The sequence below is a fragment of the Elephantulus edwardii genome, unplaced genomic scaffold (assembly GCF_000299155.1).
Source record: "Elephantulus edwardii isolate Elephantulus edwardi_28Jun2011 unplaced genomic scaffold, EleEdw1.0 scaffold00189, whole genome shotgun sequence".
NCBI classification, from domain to species: domain Eukaryota; kingdom Metazoa; phylum Chordata; class Mammalia; order Macroscelidea; family Macroscelididae; genus Elephantulus; species Elephantulus edwardii.
The window spans coordinates 1,969,222-1,992,261 of record NW_006399939.1 but is presented as its reverse complement, the minus strand read 5'-3'; the positions used below and the strand labels follow the sequence as shown (position 1 = coordinate 1,992,261).

At 39.4% G+C, this 23,040-nt stretch overlaps 1 protein-coding gene across 5 annotated transcripts in view; it reads right to left on the bottom strand.

Annotated features, from left to right (window-relative positions):
• The window catches only part of AMBRA1 (autophagy/beclin-1 regulator 1), a 237,517-nt gene that overhangs the window by 124,406 nt on the left and 90,071 nt on the right, over positions 1–23,040 (bottom strand). For 2 of the 5 annotated variants that reach the window (XM_006896722.1, XM_006896725.1), the window contains 2 exons: positions 13,994–14,080; positions 9,647–9,826 (listed from right to left, as the gene is read on the bottom strand). In XM_006896722.1, coding sequence (XP_006896784.1) covers positions 9,647–9,826; positions 13,994–14,080 — 267 coding nt within the window. The remainder of the gene's footprint in view (positions 1–9,646; positions 9,827–13,993; positions 14,081–23,040) is intronic. The other 3 variants (XM_006896726.1, XM_006896723.1, XM_006896724.1) reach the window with 2 other exon arrangements.

Below are 23,040 nucleotides of genomic sequence, written 5' to 3'. Positions count from 1 at the left end.
AGACCTAGAATAAACACCAGAGACTAATATCATTTTACAAAATGATGACTAGAGAGGTAAAGTGATTAGCCCCAAATCAAAGTCTAAGATAAGACTAGAACTGAGGGCTCATCTCTAAAAACAAGAGGGAGGGGTCTGGATACAACAATGATTGAGCGGTCTCAGTTCCTAAGTGCCGTTCTAGGAGTCACTGGCTAATATATTTGTTGTTGTCGAGTCACCTGTGACTCATAGCAACCCTATATACAACAGTTCGAAACCCTACTTTATCCCTTGCCAATCTCACTGTTTCTGACAACCCCCCATTACCCCAGTCACTGAATCAATCCATCTCATCAAGGGTCTTCCTCTCCTGTGCTGTCCCCTGCCCCCCAAGCATGATGTCCCTCCCTAAGGACTGATCTCTCCTTGCAACATGTGCAACCTATGTCAGACGAAGCTTCAGAATCCATGCTTCCAAGGAGGAGCCTGGCTGGCTTCACCTTCTCCAGGACGAACTTGTTTGTTTTCCTAGCTGTCCATGGTATATTCAAAATTCATCTCCAGCACCACAGCTCAAAGGCATCCTTCTATCATCCCTCGTTATTGTCCAGCTCTCTGATGCATAGCAAGTAACTGCATGGCCTGTATCAGGTGTGCCAAAGTCTCCAGACTGACATCGTTGCTCTTCAGTACTTTGGCGAGGTCTCTGACATTACCTTCCCAATGCAATTTGTCTTTTAATTTCCTGGCTGCTGGTACTAAGAGTGTTGAATGTAGAGCCAAGGAAACTGATGCTGTCAACAATCTCAATCTCTTCATCATCTATCATGATGCTGCCAATTGGCCCAGTGGTGAGAATCTTTGTTTTCTTCATGTTGAGCTTCAGTCCACATTGAAAGCTGCTGTCTTTGACCTTCTGCAGCAAGTGCTTCAGATTGTCCTCAGTTTCAGCAAGCAGGGTTGTGTCATCGGTATAATGCAGATTGTTGATAAGTTGACCTCTAATTCTGATGCCGCACTTCTCCTCATAGAGCCCAGCCTCCCGGATTTTCTGCACATCAACAGAGAACTGCATGAAGTGCAGGCTGGATTTAGAAGAGGCCCTGGCACTAGGGATATTATAGCTAATGTCAGATGGATCTTGGCTAAAAGCAGAGCATACCAGAGGAATGTCTGTGTTTCATTGACTATGCAAAGGCATCTGACTGTGTGGATGGCAACAAACTGTGGCTGACTATGAGAAGAATGGGAATCCCAGAACACTTGACTGTGCTTATATGAAACCTATACTTGGACCAGGAGGTAGCTGTCAGAACAGAACAAGGAAACACTGCATGGTTCAAAATTCACAAGGGTGTGAGTCAAGAATGTGTCCTATCTCCGTATCTTTTCAATCTAATATGCTAGCATAGAGACAGGTCTAGGAAAAGAAAAATTTGAGCAATATTTTATCTGAAGAAGTAGGAAATAAGATGGCTGAGCTTTTAGCTTTTAATCCTAATTCCATTAGGGTTATTTACAAATCAGCTCTATTCTTAGAAATTCTAAGGTCTCTTAGACCTAAAAACACTCTGGTGGCTTAATGGCAAGGAATTACACTATTAAGGCAAATAAGGTGGTTTGAACCTATCAGCTGCTCCATAGGAGAAAGATGGGTAATCTCCTCCCATGTGATTTACTGCTTCTGAAAATGTGCTGGAAGTTCAGCTATGGGTTGGTTTCAACTAGACAATACAAAATTACAAACACAACTTATATCTAATACCTAAAATTCTGTCCTCAGAACTCGACATCCACTTCTACCTAACTCTTTTTCCTGTATCAATATACTGGCTACTTTAGTTCACCTAAATCGATACTATTAATTAACTGCCTAAAATACTGGACAAATTATGGCTGCACCCCACTCCCCTGACAAAAAAGTCAAGTCCAAACATCTCAATCAGGCATTCCAAACAGTTCAGATTTCTTTGTACTCTTCCCCCTTAGGCAAACATGATTCAGATGCCATCAATAGACCATGTAAATCCCCAAGAATTCAGATGACAATAGCCACCTTTCCTTTCATGGTCACAAGTTACATATTTATTATTATAGACATGGAAACTCCAGGCACAAAAGAGAGCAGCAGCAAGTACTACCAAGGGCTTGGTGAGAATCTGAAGTAAACAAATATGTTTTACAAAGTTATCAGAGTCCATGTACAGGCAAATGATAAAGATAGAACAGTATTATCTGATTCCTAACTACAAGAATTTTTAAAAATCCCTTTCAAAAGCACAAAGAACTTCAGATTACGAATGAAGGGTGAACAACCTTCCCAACTTATGTCACAGAAGGCCAGAACTCTCTTCAGCTACACCAGAAACCAAGACTCAAAAATCTTCATTGCTGTCAAGTTGGAAACAATTCCTAACTGACCCTCCCGCAGGTTATTTGGAGGGTACAGACTGCATGGGTAAAACTTCCCATCTTTTTCCTGCGAAGTCATTGGTGGATCTGCATTGCCAGAGAGGTACCATCCAGGAGATGCACTTCCTGCATGAGACACCGTCTGAACATGTGTATGTGGTAATTCTAGAACACATCATTCTAAATCATGGAATCAGAACACATCTCTAGCCCACAGAAACGAATGTTATAAAATTTACAGCAAAACCCTTTGAATATTTTGGTCACAACATGGACTTCTGGATAAAGGGAATTAAAATACAGCCAAGTAAATTTGAAGCATTAATAAAAAAGAAATGGATGCGCACCCATGTTTCTCGCAGCTTTATTTTTTTATAGCAAGGAGCTGGAAACAACCTAAGTGCCCATCAACAAATGAATGGATAGAGAAGCTATGGTATATTCACACAATGGAATACTACACTGCATTGAAATACAGGGAACTCATGAAATATTATTCAAAATGGGTGACCCTGGAGGACAGTATGCTGAGTGAAGTATCTCAGTCACAAAGGGACAAATACTGCATGGTGCCACTGTTATAAAACAGGACAGACATCGGGGTTGGGGGGAGACTGAGAACGATGGGTTCAATACTGTATACTGCATTGAAACAGATGAGGGTGAAAACTGTTTAAAAGGGATTTATGTCTAGGTATTTTTGTCATGACAGGAATCCAGAGCAAAGGCTGCACAGTGGAGTGGACCTGGGGGGAGGGATTGCAAAACAATGAAATAATTTTTCTTTTACTTTTAAGAGGGGAGTGTACTGAGGGGGGGAGGGTTGGGAGGGGAGAAAAGTGAAACAATGAATGAATAGAAATCCAAAGTCTCTGTAAATTTTCATTGAAATTACTAATAAAAAAAAAGAAAAAAGGAAAAAGAAATGGAATAGAACTAAAGAATAATCCTAAACAACTAGAATTCTCACTGCGCTATTTTCTCCAGGCAGAAAACAAAAGTACAGACCAGTATCACAACTGTTCATGAGAAATTTGCTTTCTTCTGTGCAACCTGAAGATAACTCAGGTTATATACTCAGCTGGTATAAATAGTGAAGATATTTGTGGTTGATTTAGCCTGCAGCTTTTCCAGTACCTATTAGCAAGGATTTTTCCCAGGATATCCTGCCTGAAAAGGCAAAAATCCAACCCAAACTACTGCTATCAAGTTGATAACAACTCATGTGACCCTCTGTTAGATTTTCAAAGAGCAAAGATATCAGTTTGAAGACCAAGGTACACCTGATCCAAACTATACTTTTTTTTTGCTATAAAGCTGAAAGTTAGACAATAAAGAGGAAAAAAGAACTGATGCCTTTGAGTTGTAGTGTTGGAAAAGAGTATGTTTTGTAAAAGACACAGCCTAAAAGCAATAATAAGTGAACTTAGTAAGGTACAGTACACATAAATCATGTGTATATGACACTAGATTTTCACATGGACCAATTCCTCAAAAAAGCAAAATTAACTCAACAAGAAATAGATAATGTGAATTAAGAAACACAATTAAAAAAACAAGGCACAGCCTTGATCCTTGGAGGCATAGATAGTGAAACTTCATCTCACTTTTGTGCATGTTATTAGGATGGGCCAGTCTTTGGAAAAGGACATTATGCCTGGAAAGGTGGAGAGGGTCAGCAAAGGAGGTGAAGATCCTCAACAACATGGAATGAGAGTGACTATAATGGTGGGCCTGAGTATCTCAAAGTTAACGAGGATGGCATAGGATAGGGCAGGATTCAGATCTATCATCAATTCACAGGGTTACTGTGAGTCGTAGTTGACTCTAGGCTCTAAACAACAAATATTAACAAGAACAGCTTTCTATTATGGAATGGCAAGTGGATTCGAACTTTTAACCCTTAAGTTAGCAGTCCAACACACTGTTACCAACAGGGGTTCCCGAAGGCAAAGTAGCAAGAATCTCTTCCAGTGAGGCAGGAAGGGCAGGATAAGCTGGGGATGATTCTGGGATTGTAATTATATTTAGAATACCTAATAAAAATAGAGAAGGGCAAATGGAACAATGGCTCACAAAGGAGCACACGGTCCTTTTTACTTCTACTGTAAGCCTTAACTTCTGGGACACAGCTCTTAACCTGGGTTTTTTATGTCTTTCCAGAGGGATTGTGAAAATGAAAATAGGAGTTCTCCTATGTTTATTCACCACTGACATTCTAACAGGTGGCCAGGGCTTGAAAGCAGGCAGACAGCAATGTCAGGGGCAGACACACCTTTTCCCTACTTGTGAACATCTTTATGCAAAGACAGCTGCTGAGAGCTCCAGGAGAGACTCGCCGACAGCAGGTTTCTCAATGTCCTGTTTCTGCATTTTGATAAACACAGGGACCCTGCAGTCTCAATTCTCACAGCAGAGAAGATGAATGGCAGGAGAAGTCTGCCTAGGAAGATGATCATTAATCCAAACTACAAAAGAAAGAAAATTTAACCTGATGCTAACTGATCTCCAAAGCCATCTTCCCAAAAATTAAATCTTCTTAGTCTTGTTCTATAGCAAACTTATGGAAGGGCTCAAATATGGCTGTACATCATTTTTAAAGGTTTCAAAATAGGCAGGACAATAAAAGTCAAGACTCCAAATATCTTTCTCTTATCTATGTTTGTGACTTGGCCAGTCTCAGCCTCCTCTTCTAGAAAAATCATAATGAAGACATTAGCTAACTCATTGGGTTACTGAGAAGATTAATAAAATTAAAGATGAATATACAGTCTCTGGGTTACAAGCAGCAAGACTTACGTACAACCTGTAATTATGAACCAACCTCATAAAACTTATTGTATTAAAAAGTACAAGTACAAATATTGGTTTGTAATAACAAATAGAGCATCAAAGCATAATTGTTATTACTGTATTATTGTTGTTGTTATGTGTCATCGAATCTCCTACAACTTAGTCACCCTTTGCAAATAGTTCTGAACCCCGCCCTGTCCTGAGTCAATCTCACCGACTCTGAAACACCTATCCCCATTACCCCAGACTCCAGTTACTTTGTCAATCTATCTCATACTTCCCCTACTGTGATGTCTCTCCACACTTCTAAGCCTGATGTCCTTCTCCAAAGACTGATCCCTCTTGCCCACATGGTCAAAATACATGAGATTAGACTACAGTTGTTTTGGGTTTTTTTTTTAAATAACATGTATCTGGAAATTTCTCTTTAATTTTTTTTTAATGTATGGCCTAGTGAGTAGGGAGTTATGTTGCCAACCCAAAGGCAGTTGCTCCACGGGTTAAGGATGAGCAATCTTCTCCTATGCTATTTTACAGCCTATGAAAAACCACTGAAGGGTAACCGAAGTCAGTTCTACCTAGATGACACACAACAACAGCAAGGTATAGTATATACTAAGACAAATATGTCACTGACAGATTTGACGGATACTAGATATAAACTCTATATACCTAACAGTTTCAACTTACACTCAAATTTGACTTTATGACAACTTCAGGTATGAAACTCAAAATCTGGGCAATCCCTGTTTTTATAATACAGAAAAATATATCCTAGAAATAAAGGAATGTACTTATGTATATGAATATATTTATATGTATTAAATAGATAAAAGTTCTATTCACTATAAACACACATGTTGTTGTTGTTGTGTACCATCAAGTCAGAAACGACCACCCTTCAACGGGTTTTTAGAGACACTTAATCATACAGGAGGAGACTGCCCATCCTTCTCCTGGAGAGCAGCTGGAGGATTCAAACCACATGATAAACAAACAGACATAAGAAAATATTAGTATGTCAAATACTTTTCATTCAACAGATGATGGAAAAAACCCCAAAAAGATGGGATCTGGGTAATGGGGTTATCTGGATAGAAACAGCAAGAGAACAGCAGAGAAATCTTTAAGCTGGCAAATGAGGAAGAGGGTGAAGGAAATTAAAATGGGACAGCAAACGCAGGGACCTATGTGCTGTGATAGGGAGAAAGCTCAATAGAAAAATCACTTTTCTTAACAGCACCCTACTGGGAATGTTAGGAAGTGCTGGTGGCCGAGTGGTAGGAAATTATGCTGTTAATCTAAAGCACGTGGTTTGAATCTACCAGCTGCTCCACAAGAGAAAGAACGACAATCCCCTCCTGTGTGATTTACTGCTTTTGAAACGTGCTAGAGAGTCGAGTCAGCTATGAGTTGGTTCTGACTCGATGAGACAGAATTACAACATTAGGAATATTACAGGTTGTATATTAAACTACCTGGTTCATTGTATACCTGAAAGGACGGTGTTTTTTTTTTTAAAAAAATCATATTTGGCAAAGTAAAGGGCCAGTGAAAGAGCAGAAGACCTAAAGAAGATGGATTGACCCAGTAACTGCAACAGTAGGCTTGAGTACGGTGGAGATAAGGAGGTTCAGGATAGGGCAAGGTTTTGGTCTGTTGTTCATAGGGTGCCCATGAGTAGTAGATGACTGGATGGCACATGATGACAACAACAGAAACCTCTTTTGTTCCACTTAGACAGCTAAGGAAAAGGACTACTCTTATTGTTGCATCTCCATCAAGTCAGCTATTAACTCAAGGGAAACCCATGTATAACAGAATAAAATGCTGTGCCGTCCCATAATTGGTTGTAGATAGTACTGCTGTCATTTACCGGGTTCTCAATGGTTGATATTTAGAAGTAAATTCTTCCTAATTAATTTAATGTGGAGGCTACACTGAAATCTGCTCAGCATCACAGCAACATTCAAGGCCCTGCTGGTCAAACAGTGGTAATGCACAAGAGGTGCACTGACAGACACTGAACCACACTTCCACATGGAAGATGAGAATTCTCACATAAATTAAAACGGGTTGGTATTTTTCTCATTTCTTACTACCTTCTTATTCAGACAACCTAGAAATTAAGAGCACAGGAGCAAATACAAGCAACACTCAGTTTACAGTGGGGTGATAGGCAGGGAAGGAGACAGAGAATGCACATATAGTTAAGTTTCTATCAACTAGCCACCAATATCCTACATTAAAATACCTAGACTGCTAATATTAGGTGACTAACACACACCTGCTACTAAAAACAAGATTACGGCTTGCAACAGCCAAAAAAAAAAAGGACAAATACGCAGGAGAGGTGTTGTGGGAAGGGCATTCAAGAAATCAACCCATCCCTGCTCATCAGGAAGTAATACAAGACCCCCAGAAAAAAAAACAAGGTTGTCAGTGCACCAAAGGTGAATAAGAAAATGTAAAGTCAGGTCATGTTGAAGCCGGGGGGGGGGGGGGGGGGGCGAGAGCACAGGTGGGCTGTGGGGAGCACAGGGAGGAGGCAGTCTGACACAGGAAAATCGAGGGGGAAGGAAGGGAAGGGGAAAGAGAGGAGGTGGTAGCAGAAGAAAAGGAAGGTAAGACTAGAACAGAACATTTTAAACTAACCCAGAACTCCATTGTGAAGGACAAGTCACGAGGCAAGACACAGCTCAAAGGCAAGAGCCCCATATTTCACCACTGCAAAGAGTTAACACAGCCTCGCTAGCTTACATGAAAAGAGGGCTAAGCAGGCCATAGCACTGACCTCCAGGACACCAAAGCGTCACTGAAAGAAAGTCACTCAGGCTTTCCAGCAGTGGCACCATCTCAGCAGCCTCAGCATATACGTTTAAATGGCCTCAATGCTGAACAGACCCCAGGGTTGGAAAAATAATCATACCTACAGGCAAAGATATTTTGCTATAGATGTCTGCTCAGCTACGACACGGAGAATCAGTATTCCCCTCACCGCCAGCACAAGCCCTCACCTCTTCCCAGAAGGGACAGGGAAGATGCAGGTTAAAGAGTCCTGAGTAGCTGAGCATGAATCCCGTAGTTGGTGACAGAGGGTCACCACCTCTGTTCTCTGGGCCACACTGTGTCAGGACACTCCATATTTCTTACTCAGACAAATAAACTTCCCATTTAGTCTTCTTCTAGCTTCCAACTGTGCTACTGCTAGCGTGTTTACCATAGCATCAAAAAGGCAAACTGGTACAAAGGCTGTTCCCACCTCCTTAATCCTCTCTGTCAAATAGATTTCTCCAGCAATCATAAAGCTTTATTGCAAGATGGCTCCTGAGCTTTCCATTCATCTCAAAAAAGAGGAAGAGGTCTGAAAAGAGGCAAGAACTCTTTAAGTTCCCAGATCTGACTGAACTGGGGGATAAGAAGGGGGGGGGGAGAAAATGACTGACAGGCTGCATTATTTCATACCGCTAGCAAAAAAGGTGAGAGAAAAATACCACTTAACAACACTTCTGTCTTGTTTTTCATGTTGAGAATATTAAAATATAGGAAGATAAACAAGAAAAAAGTGTCCAATTTGAAATAAGTAAGGAAAGGTCAGGAGCAGAATAGGTCAGGATAGCGAATGCAAAGCCCAGCAGGAAGGATTGAAGAGAAAAAATTCTGGAGCCTGGAGCTGACCTGTGGCCTAGCTAACACTTTCTCACTCCCACTAACCATTCAAAAAGCTCATTTAAAGCAAAGAGTTCTCAACTCACCACATAAACAGGGAACTTTCAAAGGCTTCTTGTTTACTAGCTGTAGAAAATTTTAAGCAAGGGATCTACTGCTGTCCACAAGTTTGCTGCAACTCTAATTCTGAAGATCAGAACTGCTCACAGGGTTTTTGAGGCAAAATCTGTATGGAAGTAGATGTCCAGATGTTTTCTCCTACTCTACAGCTGTTGAGTTCAAACCTCAGACCTTTAGTTAGTTGTGTATAGCACTTAACCATTGCACCATCACGAAGATACCTTCAAGTAAGGGAAAAGGACCTTAGAAAAGCAGACTGATCAACCAAGACAGAAAATACTCATCTCCATACCAATTCTGCTTATGAAAATAATCACCAACCCTATTGGCTATCAGATGTCTGAATATAGCACATGAGAACCATATCCATAGTTAATGCACATGCAAAGAGACAGAAAAATGTTGCCCAAGAGCAGCAGCCATCTTTTTTGATTCTGGCCTGGTGCCCAATGGATATCTCTACCCACAGGCTCCAGTGAATCAATAATGCAGCTGTCAGAGGTGGGAGTACCCTGGGTAGTTTTCCCCTCTGTCCTTCATACTTTCTATTACTCATAAATAATAACGTAGGACTTTGAAGCTTCTGAACCAAAGTGGTTCAGACAGTAGCCAACTCAGAAGCACTCACAGCCTGGGAAAAGAGAAGAGAGTAAACTGGGTATATACTTACTCAAAGTCCTCAAACTCCAAGTCGGTTCCCTCTACTGATGGACCCTGGTTGTCTGAGGAAGAAGAGGAAGTGGAAGAACGGAGACGGTTCTGTTGGTAGCGCATAGAGCGCTGGCGAATACTGTCTCTTCGAGAAAGATACTGGATCATCCTCTGGGCGTAGTATGCAGCAGGAGATAATCTGAGAGAGACAGATGGACAAACACAAACTAGCACGAAGCAGGGAATTTGGTGGAGGACAGTAAATTGAGCTCTCGCATGACATCTCCCTGCTGAGACAAACTCCCGAGACATGAAAAATAAAGGGCATTTAACTCACTAGGAGGTTTGTACTGCAGAACATGCTTATCAGACTATCACCAATGTTTCTGTTCTAAGAGGAGGCAAATGAGCTGTTTAACCAGTCATCATCTGATCAAAAGCTGCCCCCTCCTGAGAAGACAATACTGGACCTTTCTTTATAGCTTCTAACAGAATGGCTCCACTTTAGCCTCTCAGGATGCTCTTTGTAAGATTCATAGCCTTTCTCACTCAACATCATTCTCAAATTTAAGAAATCAAAGGAGCTTCAGTCACCTAGAGATCACCTATTCTTTCATTTTATAGATGAGAAAACAGGCTAGAGATGGTAAAAGAAAGGCATCTACAGAGGTCATCTTCACAAATAATTTCTTACAGTTCCAACAAATATACATAGTTCCAGATATCTCCTTAAAATGATCTCTTACTAATAATTCACAATATTTGTAACATGAGATATATAGCATGAAAATAAATATATACTATGGAGAACAGAAGCCCTAACAAAGGGATGTTTCTATTTCTTACAGAGTATCCAAGACTCCATATAGTACTGAGCAGTATAGAAGTAATTCATTTTTCTTCTATCCTTAGCTGTTCTAAGTAAACAGTCTGAACCTTTATGTTCCAGATATGAATTTAGTATCTTTATATTCTACAACTTCTAGTGTTCCATACAATTTCCTTTATTCCTTTTTCTCAAGTGTGTCCTCCATCTTTCACAACACTCTGTGTGATTTGAGACTGTAAATAGAGAAGGTGAAAGGAAAACAGTAAAGACAAATGTTGTATGTGATATTATCAAGTGGAGTACTAAGGCATCTCAAGACTGAAAACCTGCCTAAGGCACACACCCATTTCCACTGTAATTCTACTAGGAATTTTATTCTACAGAAACACACAAGGTTACAAAGACAGATGTAGGAGGAAGTTCATTTGCAACATTGTTATCAAGAGAAACACTGGGAAACAACCCAAATGCCCATCATTAAATAAATTGTAGCCATACAAAGAATCACTAAGTAACTATTAAAAAGAATAATATGTCTCTATCTTTTGAAAAGACCTAAAAAATACACTGGGGGGGTGGTGGTGCTAAAAATAGTTATGTACACACCAACAGGTATATAAAAACATATTTCTATATTTATACACAAAACTAAAAGGAGACACAATAATTATAATGAAGGTTCTTGGGGAACTTTTTATTTCACGCACTTCTCTAATGTTTTAAATGTACAATGGAAAGTAATACCTGTCTCTTGCTACTGTAAAAAAAAATGGTTATTTAATTAAAAGGAAAACATCATTATTTAAATTCTATATGAAATATTTAGAAACATCTGGCAGTCTGTATTTTTTTCACATTCCTGGATAAATTTCTGCTGTTGCTACAGAAGCTGAGGTTGTATCTCAAATGCATGTCATCAGAAGTACTCTGTCCATCTGATCAATCATCAACTGGAATTCCCATGCAGGGTAGCTGACAATTTGCAATGCCTGTATTATGGAACAATATTTTGCACTTAGCACCACTAAATCCAAATTATCTTTGTATGCCATGTGGGCCTAAACGACATAGGTGACCAGGCCAAGATAATCAGTATGTAAGAAGTACTTCTTGAAAGCTTCAACTGGTAAAGTCCACTGCCTCCTTATTGCCATGCATTTTGTAAAGATGAATCACTGAATCACAAGTATTTTCTTTTCCTGTGTATCTTTTTCCTTTTAAATCTATAAAACATACATATCTTTCAGCAGAAATCAATGAACTATAGTTAAACTCTCAAGTTAATTAGACTATCTGGTAAAGAATTAACAGGAAAAAAATATCAAGAGGAAGTTTCATTCTAGGGGAACTGTTCTTAAAAAGTAACCGTAAGTCCACTCACTCCCTGACTGATAGGCAGCCTATCCTAACTAATGCAAAAATTTGGTAAAAGAGTTAGAAATAATTACTTTGCTACTACTAAAACATATTTTTTGCAAAATTTTACAAATTTCTGTTCTTAAAAAAAACAATAGTTTAATTTCACTGGCAGACAAGGATTCATTAGGCAACAAAATTGCACAACTGAAAACCCAAACCAAAACCCTCCGGACACATTATGAAAGACAAACATATTCTAGTCTCATCCCTTTAGGATACCAGAGAGGAGAAAAGAATCTGAATACAGGAGAGAAATCCCAGATTTTGACATATGGCATAATATGATGAATTCTAAGAGGAAAAAGAAATTAAACATGGGCAATCTCCACTTGTGTAATTAACTGCCTATGAAAGCCCACAGGAGGGTCAGCTATGGGTCGGGTCAGTTCACATTTGATGGTACATAACAACAATAATGAAGTAACATTCATCTTCATCTTCCTACTGCAGACAATCCAAAGTGTCCCTGAAATTCTCAAATGTTTTTTTAAAAAAAATCCTTATGCTTTCTTTTTTTTTTTCCTTATGCTTTCTTAAAAAAAAGAACACATTCCTCTTCAAAATACCTATCTGTGTTCAAAGGGAAAATGTAAAATTACCAACACCATAAAGCATGATACTTTCTGTGATAAGGAATGCAGAATAGGTATAACAGATTTATTATAATAGAGAAGGGGAAACTAACAAACAACCTTAGTCTTCATGAATCACTATTGATTTCTGTCAGATTAAAAATCCAACTGTGGCTCTCAAAGAAACAGTCTTATAGCAAGAAGTTCTCTATCTCAGCATTTCAAAGTATTTCACTCAACCAAAAATATATTCTCTCACTGATGAGTTATAATCAGACCAAATTAGAAACTGACATGGACTCCTTGCTTCAGTTATCATGTATACTTTCTACCTGTTTTTAAGTGTTTGATCTTTCTTTTTTTTCTTTTTGTAAAGTCCTTGGTCTTTTAAGCTCCCTGATTCTTGAGTTCTCCATCTGAAGGGGATAGCTAAGAACACAGTGGGGATCTTCCTCTCCTTTTCTGCAAGGCATGCTGGAAGGTTTGGCTCTGCTCCTTTCCCTTTTCTTTCCAGTGGTCCTTTCCCCATTTTTCTTCATCTTTATTTTTTTCACTTTAACTCTTTTGCATAATTCACCTTTCACTAGTTATGCCTCTATTACCTTAATAAACTTTTTTCACTTGTCTTGATAAAAAAAGAACAAAAAACCAACCCCAGAAGAACACAATGGAGACATTTCCTAATACTACAGATAGAAAGCATAGTATCCGAACATAAGTGCAGCAGCAATAAACAAATTTCATACTCCTAGTGAGTCTAAAATATCTGCAGAGTTCATTTCATTCTAGCTTATCTATACTAGTAACATACTAACTTGCTAGCCCCATCACTGTAAATGCCCCCCCCCTTTTTGGACAGAGGCTCACAATGAACTCTAGTTTTAAATGAAGTACAGGCTACTCCCTTTTTTAGGTCACTAATAGTAAATACAGCTCTGACAACTCCCAGGGACTGCTCTCTACAGGAAAACATATTCTGTACCAACTGAACACCCTATGCTTGGTCAGTTACCATGATCAGTATGGGCTCTGACTTCTGCTGAATTTCTTTTCTCTCTCTTCAAGAACTTTTCACTCAAATGTGTATAGTAAATGCTTTAATAAAGTGATAACTGCTTTGATTAGGCCATCTTTCTCCAGCCATCTCTCTTCCTTCAGGTAATTTCCCCAAATTCAACAACTGGATAAGTTTAACTGCTGCCTTTTCATTGTCTAAACGTCCTCTCAAATGACAGCACACCAATCTTTTTTATTTGTCCATAACTTCTCTAAAAATAAAAACCTGTTTCCTTCTCACCTCTCTTCTCTAGTCCCCCATGTGCAGAAAAGTGCCTTAAAAGACAAGGGCTCACTTATAATCGTCTATCACCAGAGGTTCTATTCACTTACCTGTAACAATTCCCCATCACCTGAACCACCTGTCTCAAAACTGTAACTTAAAGAGTAACAGAGCACCAGGACCAGAGAGGCAAGGGGGCTACCAACAGCATGGCAACCCAAGGGCCGCCCCTCCCCCCACCTAATGCCACTTCTCACTTGGCCTTACCTCGCTGGGTCTGGGTATATTGGGTGCTCTCTGGATCCTGCTCCATCATAACGGGATAATGAAATGAGGGAAGACTCCAGCAGCCTCCTAGCAGAGATTAAAAAAATGGCAATAATCCCTGTCAATTACCAACTCAGAGGTCATTCATAAGGAAAAACAGGGGGAAAGATAAATAACTTCCCCCTTTATAGCAGGCTAACACCTGTTATGTAGGATCACACCCTTCCTATAAGCTAAGTACTGAGAGTCATAAATTAATGAAGAACTAGAGAGCGCCCATGCTGGATATGACCGCTGTGTTATGTTCACTACTGTCCAGTAAGAAATAAGTACTTCATACATGATCTACCCTCTATTTGCAGTACCTCCAGTGGATAAAAAGGAGGCTTGAGATCAGCGCAGGAAAGGAGAAATGAGGCGAACATAGAGATAATTACACAGTGCCAACATTTTTCTTGGTGCTCATTTCCTCTATGTCATCAATGACCCATGTGTCTCCTCAACTCATGCTACTCTGCCCATATCTTTTTCATGAAAAAAAAGAGACTCTTAAAACTGACAAAAATCCTTCATTATATAATCTGAATTCAACTCATCATATATGACACACTTTAAAAAAAGGCAATATACTAAGCCCTTCACATGTATTTCCTTTTTTAAAGCTTCATCATAACCTGGGGAGGTAAAAGTAGGTGTTTCTCTCCCTTTCTATTGTCTCTGAACAAGAACCAACTTGTAGCTGACCCCCTTTGGTGGGTTTTTCAGAGGCTATAAATCACACAGGAGAAAACTGTTGGTAGTAGACTTGATCTTTCTCCCACAGAGCAGTTGGTGGATTCGAATCACCTGCCTCTGTGTTGGCAGTTATTACTATACATATATCAGAACACTGCGCCCTGGAGAAGTATACAAAACACTCCAAAGGAAACAAAGCACACCTATTAAGCAACAGGACCAAGCCACCAATAAAAGTCTGTTTTAATTCCAAATGCTTCAAACCACTATGCTACGCAGCAGTACCCTTCAGGGTCCAGCAGGGTAATAAGTGTGTGTGGGGTGCCCACTGTGAATGATGGAGAGTGGCAAACAGGAAAGCTAGAGTCCCATCACTCAGCTCTAGCCACCTGTCCCCACGTTGGAATATGGGCTCAATAGTACTGGCACTGTGGTGCTTTAAAAGAAGCTAGAAGCTTAGAGTATGACACAAAATTTTCTGTTACATTTCTGCTAAAATGTTCTTTTTGCTTTTCTGTACAACAAAGGCCAGTTAAGACACCTGATAAAGGTGGCCCAGTGGCATTCAGTTCACCATATTATAACCCAGCTTAAAAGAGAAGCTCCCTACCACAGAATAAGTTTAAACGAAAAGGGCCAGAGGAAAAAAATGGCTGGTGTTATTCTCCAGTGGAATCTTGCCTGGTTTTCCTAGGAATAGGTCTCCAGCTCCCTGCCAGACTTTTCTTTAAAGCAGAGATGCAGGATAAGGGCAACAGCTACCAATCTTTCCCAATTGATTTAATTCAATTCACTGTTATTAAAACCAGCTGGCTTTAGGAATAGTCATGTGCCGTCACTTTATCCCAGCAACTGGCATTTCTCCACAGAGTCAAAGGAAGAGATACAGCAGACGCTCTATCAACATGGCTTGTGATCTTTCCTGCCCAGGACAACCAGCTGCTAAATGATGCTTTTTTATCTAGACAAGACCTATAAACCCTACCCTTAAGAATACCTGAAAGGGGAGGGGGGGGGGAATGTATACCAATGAAGGAGTTTATCTTTCAGGAGTTTATCTTTTGCCTTCCGAAGAGAGGAGTGAACTGGGGGAGGGGGAGTGTAGAGAAAAAAGTGCAACAATGAGTGAATGGAAATCCAAAATCTCTGTAAATGCTCATTAAAATTAATAAAATAATTTTTTTTAAGAAAAGAATACCTGAAAGTTCGACTATTGAAGAATGAGAATATCATAAGCAATGAGGGAAGACAGAAAGCAATAAAATATTTTCTTCCTGTTTGAAAGCTTGGATTTTCATATATTTGTTTATAGCAATAGAATTACTGTATTTCATCACTTCTAAGATATACTTTAAAAAAATTAGCATCGGTGAGCTCTGGTGGCCTAGTGGCAAGAAGCTATACTGCAGTCCCAGAAGTGAGTGGTTCAAATTCACCAGATGCTCTGCTGGAGAAGGACGGACAATCTCCCCCTGTAACAGTCAGATCCGATTTGACGGTATACACACAAAATAGTAATAATAATATTAATAATAATAAATAAAATTTTAAAAAATTAGCATATCTAAAATTAGGATATGACTCCAGAAACTCTATGAACTTTGATAAATGTTATAGAAAGGCTTCAGGCCCTTTGTTCATAAGGTTGCTATGAGTAGTGCAGTAACAACAAAATTAGGATGCATCTCAAAATTATCTAACACACTTTAATTGGCAGGATTTTCCTTCCTCTTTACAGCGGCCCATAAGTAATACCATTTCTTTTAGAACTTAATATATAGAATGTGAAAGGGAAGAGACAGCAAGAGGTACATGGATAGGGAAAAAAAATTGTAGAAGAGTAACTATATTCTGAACAATTGTTATCTTATATAGACAGTACTTTACTTATTATTAATAAATTAGTTTTATAAAAAGTGGTCCAGTGGGTAAGGCGTTGCACTGCCAACGCAAAAGTATACAGTTCAAATCCACAAGCTGCTCCACCGAAGATGGGAAATCTCCTCCGATATAATTTACAGCCTCTGAAAACCAGACAGGTCAGTGATGGGTATCCTCCAGAGTGAATTGCCTTCTTAAATACTCTTGGGAGGCCTGGTGGTTAAAACATTCAGCTGCTAACCAGAAGCTGGAACTCACTACTCTCTTCACAGATAAAAAAAGATGCAGTAGTTACCTCCCATGAAGATTTACAGCCTTGGAAACAAAACAAGACAGTTCTACTCTACCCTATTGGATCACTATCAGTTGGAATTGACTCGAAATGAGTTTGGGTTGGGTTTTGTTTTGGTTTTAAGACTTCTGCCTGGAAAACAATCCCAATCCCAGTAACTCAGTAGGAAAATATCAGCCTCTACTGTGTTAATGCAGAAAACATTCAAAATGATGGGAGGACAAAACAATACTGCAAAAGAGGTTCCGGAATCAGAAGAATTTGGATTTGATAATCTCAATACTAGAGAGGGTGGAACGAGGCTGCTCCTTGGAGTCAAGGATTCTGAGGCTTCGTCTGACATACTTTGGCCATGCTGCAAGGAGAGACCAGTCGGCGAAGGAAGGCATCATGCTTGGAAGAATGGAGGGATAGAGAAAGAGAGGAAGACCACTGAGGAGATGGACTGATTCAGTGACTGGGGTAATGAGGGTAAGTGTGTCAGTTGGCACTGGATAGAGCAGTTTTCAGGGCTAATTGTACATAGGGTCGCTGTGAGTCGCAGGTGACTTGATGGCTGTGAGTTGCAGGTAACTCAACGACACATAAAAACCACCACCACCTCAATTTTAATGATACCATTTTATAATGCCACAAAGTCTAATTCTCTTCTAAAGGCTTGTCTTTATTGAGGTGACTTCCTTAAATCAAAGCAAAATCAAAACATTAAGCTTTGTCTCTGGAGAAGCTCCAAGGGGATCCTTCTGGAAAATGCATTCTTTGTGCTTATTTACTATAGAATAAAATGTGCTGGGCATCATTTGCTTCCCAGGTGATATAGTGGGACTGGCATAACCTTTGAGTTAACTACTAATAACCAAAATGCTAATCACCACCAACACAGCCTCCTCTCCATCATGCATCACTCACTGATAAAACAAAAAAATTTGTATAGTTACATCAGTAGAAGAAAAACATAAAAACAAATATAAATTCCTCCTACTGCTTTTGAATAAAGAAAGATAGTGAGTTACTGGATTAATAAGCATCACATCCCACTCACCCTTCTCTTTTTATCATGTAGTCAAAACCAACTCAACTGACCCTTTAGTAGTTTTCTGGGGCTGTAAACTGAACAGGACTAAAATGTCCATCTTTCTCCCTTTCTGGCGGTGTTGCCTTTGGGTTAGCAGTACAATTCCCTATGCATTAGGCCACTAGAGCTCTGTGGGAGTAGTACTGTTCCTACCTACTCCTAGGACCTCCCCCCCAAAAAAAAACCCAAAACCAAAAACCCGCAACCCAGCTTTCTCCTCCAGAGTTAGCTTTTTGTGAAGAGGTGCTGATGGGAAAATGACACAATAGTACTTTAGCAGGCAGCTGTAAACCATCTGCTCTGGATATCACGAATTTGACTTGATTCAATTATCTATCATGCAATTTGATAACATAAAATCAGGTATGGCTTGGGAATTATTCAAGCTTAAAGCTGTATTTTGTCATGATTTGAAGATCTCAATTTAAAAATGTTTTAAAAGGTCACTGAAGCCTTTATAGAAAACATTTTCCTTTCCCTACAGCTTACCTGGTTCATTCTCTATACCTATAGTGTTCATGCAAAGCACACCAGTGGTTGTATTATTATGACCCATTTAGAAAAGAAAGAAAATACTAGGACTTTCATTTTGTAATACATAATCATAATGTTTATATAACACAGTTACAAGATATGAGGATTACACAAAAATCTTTATTTACAGAAATACTCTTCAAAAGTCTATGGGCCACTCTGCTCTTAAAAGTTAAACAATGCTTCTAGTAGTTTCACAGATATATTAACCACAAGTATGCAAAAGACAAAATACTAACAAAAAATTTAATAACCATATTCAAACAGAAGAAAAGAAAAATAGGATAATAATGCACATGTGGAAAATGTTAGTTAGCCTTTGGGAAATGTAAGTATAGAATTCTGTATTATTTCTACAAATCTCAAAGTATTTGGAAAGAAAGTGAAAAACTTTTTAAATAAATATCTTAAACCAAAACACTGAAAACTAAAGAGGTAGCTACTCATCTTTAAAAGAATTCTTTACTTACTTTAAAAAGGATTTGTCCAAACAAACAGTTGCACTAAGAGTGTAAAGTAGAGGTTAGTAACACTGGCCCAGCTTCTTGCTTTTGAAAATAAAAATTTATCAAAGATAGCAATACCCATTCAATCTCATATTGTTTGTGGTTGCTTTTCAGAGCTAGAGTGAGTGTCAGTCTTCAAGAGTTGTGCTGCTAACCCAGAAGCCATGCTTCTCTGGCAGTTTGAATCTACCAGCGGCTCTGAGGGTGAAAAATAGACAATCTTTTCTTGTGCAATTTACAGACTAGGAAACCAAATGGAGGATCAGCTGGTTCTAATGCAACAACAATGAGAAAGAGAGAGAGAGAAGGTGGAATTCATCTAGTCACTTTTAACTGAAAAAGTCCCTAAACTGCTTTTCAGTAAAAGCATTTTACAGGAAAAAAAGGCCTTTATAGAAAAGGTTGGTTGATATATGCTCTAACACATTTATTTACATATCTTAAAATGCCTTCGAAGATAAGGGGAATCACTAAGGAATAATTCAGAAATTGAAATGAAAGTATTAGCTATAGTACAATTAAGAAAGCTATTTAAAAACTACTATCAAACCACGCTGAAATAATAAATCAACAGAATCACAACTGGGGCTGTGAAATTCTAAATTTTTTATATGAAAATAGCTATTTGCTCATTCCTTGGTTAATAATCTGAATATGTACAAGGCAATTTCCTAGATCAAGAGGGCTCCTTGCATCTCAAGATCATTTCCTCTGATGGCTACAAAGACAATAAAAAAAAAAGTAAGAAAGCTCTGAAAAATAAAAATATTGTTGGAGCAGTAATATGGATCATCCAAAAGCTATCACTTCAAATTGAATGGAAAGCATGGTTGAGAAACTGCAAATGTGGGAGTTAGTCTAGAAAGAATAAACAAGCAAGTGCTCCGTCCTTAACAATTATATCCTGAGGATATTCTTTTATCAAGTTATCAGGTAACAGAGAAAAATCAATATTCCAATGCAAGTAAACATGTTCAGACCTTCTACAACCAGTGGAATCAATCAGAACACAGTGACCTGCACTGGTATGACAAGCCAGCTCCTGGAGCTGAAGCTAAGAGTGCCTCCAAGAGTCAATTCCCAGACTGGCTTGCTGTTGGGGAGTGGCAAGAGGGGAGGGATCTGCTAGTTCAATTCAGTTGAAATAATAACCCAAACCCAAACTAGTATCTCCCTTCTGCCTATGAAATAAATCCAAATTCCTCAACTTGGCATCTAAACCAACTTAACTCTGCAGACATTTCTTTCTGGTTCCTTTTTGATACACCACAGGCTCTAGTCCTGTGGTTTTTAAACTTTTTGGTCTCAGGATCCCTTTAACACTAAAGATTACTGAAAAGTGTCCTGGCAGCCTAGAACATATGTAATTGTACTTCCAATGCAAAGGCATATGGTCTGAATCCACCAGCAGCTCCAAGGGAGAAAGCTGGACTTAAGCCTCTTCCTCCAAAGTGACTTACAGCCTCTGAAAACCTTTGGAAGGTCGATGATTTATTTGGTTCCCACCTTTGGATTAGCAGCACAACTCCCAGTTGACTCTGCTACCAGAGCTCTAACAAGTAAAGTGAGACCAAGACGTATTTTAGCAAATAAAGTATCAGGCCTAACTAGATTTGGAAGAATAAACAAGAGGAGCTTATCTGACTGACTTTCAAGACAAGGTTGCTAGATATCAAAAAACTAGAACCAAAATTCCTGAAGGAACAAGGTTTTCAGAAACTGCTTACATCACCCTTCATCCTTCTGGTCTCTTAAACCACTCAGGTTAAAGTGCTGACATTGCTGTCCTGCTAAATGCAATGCAGCCTAGTCCCTGGGAGGCTTATTAAATCATAAAGTCAGAGGCTGGCTACTTGCCTGGGAAGCTACCACTGATGCTCTTGGACTAAAGAGACTTCACAGGGGGAAAAGGTCAATGTTTTCGGGGGCACCTGGGGCAAGAGGCCAAAGAAACTCAGATGCACTGCTGCTCTCTTCACTTCTGAATCTTGCTCTGCAAGCCCCAGATCTGTGCCTTGGCGCATGCCTGGGCCTAGAGATGACAAGCCCTTATTCTTTGTAAAAAAAAAAAAAAATAAAATAATAATTGTGTGTTCTGAAACGACACCTCTATTATGATTTCCAAATTGACATCTCTGCTTTAAAGCAGAGGCATCCAAGCCTCCCCGTTTCACACACTGGCAATTATCGTTTAAGTTATCCAACGATAGGCAGTCATCTGATCACTGCAGGGCTCCTGATTTGTAGGGGTGCACTCAGGGCACATGGTGCAGTTGCGAGCGGAGCCTGGCAGGCAATTCCTGCCCCTGCTGTGGGGTGACCAAGGAAAGGTGGTACTTCCAAAAGGCTAACCTCAGGAAGAAATCAGACAAACAACAGAAGGAGCCCCTGGTGCCTGTGGGGTGGATTGGTCTTATTTCGCTTTTAAGGCTGAACAATACACAGAGCTTAAAACAGTGCCCTTCACCAGCTTTTTTATAAAACAGTGTTTCTCCATGCCTCTGTGAAGTGAGCAAAAGATGGCAAAATATCAGAGCACAACATAACCACAGAGACTGAAATGAGAAACAGAATTTTTATGTGATGTGCCAATCGTATATCTAGAAGTCTTGCCTGAAGTCTGCCAGACCTTAAAAAAACATATGACCCTCTCTCTCTCTCTCTCCTAACTGTTGGGTGGCTGATTATTTTTAATACAATTGTAAAATGGTTATCTGCCAATGTCCTTAGCTTTTGTACACACTTAATACATGACACTAATGCTATCAGAGGGAGTTCTGATGGCCTACTGGCATGAAGTTGTTCTGCAACGCCAAATCCATGGAAGAAAGGCACTCACCTCTCCTGTGATTAACTGCCTCAGCAAACATGCTGGAGGGTGTGCTATGGGTCTGTTCCAAATTGATGGTACACAAGAACAACAACAATGCAAGACAAAACAAGACTTAAATGTACAATATAAAATCGTATTTGTCAGTATCTAAGCTCAAAGGTCCAAGCTGATCTGTGTGGATTTACTTACTCTGAATCCAAATTAATTTTCTCTGGGACACTTACTTGGCAGGTAATAGACGTATCTCCCCCTTCAATTTAATTGGGACCTTAAACCTGAATTTTACCCAGAAGACAAATGAGAATATCCTAAAGTGTTTATAAAGCTAAGGCTATATAATTCAGGATTCTGAATAGGCACTATTAGACGAATCTATTAAAAAAACTCTACATCTAGTCCTGATCCCTGCACCTGTGCCCTTCACAGTCACTAGGACTCATCTATATGAGTGGAATGAAGAGGCAGTGCATCCCTTATTGGCTTGCCCTGAAATCAAGGAGAAATTTACATCTAAACCTTAAACCAAAAAATTTTTCCTGAAGTCCTGAAAAAGCTTAACTAGTAAGAAAGTATTGTCTTTTCTGGGAAAAAGTGTTTGGTAATGACATGTAAGATAAGGGACTTATATCTAGAATTTATAAAATACTTGAGCACCACAACAAGACAAAGGTAAATAATACAATCGAAAAATAGGCACAGGATATGAACAGACACTTCACCAAAGAAGACATTCAGAGGGCCAACAACACATGAAGAAATGTTCAAAATCCCTAGCTCGAAGAGAGATGCAAATCAAGACAACTATGAGATAGCATCTCACCCCAGTAAGACTAGCAAAATTTAACAGAACAGCAAGCAATAAATGCTGGCGAGGTTGTGGAGAAACTGGAACCCTTATTCACTGTTCGTAGGAGTGTGAAATGGGGCAACCACTGTGGAAAGTGGTGTGTTTTCTCAAAGAGTTGCAAATAGAGATACCATTTGACCCAGCACTTCCACTACTGGGAATATACCCCAAAGAGACCATAACCGACATCCAAGCAGATATATGCAAATATACCCCAAAGAGACCATAACCGACATCCAAGCAGATATATGCAAACCCATGTTTATCGCGGCTTTGTTCACAATAGCAAGGAGTTGGAAACAACCTAAGTGCCCATCAACAAATGAATGGATAGAGAAGCTCTA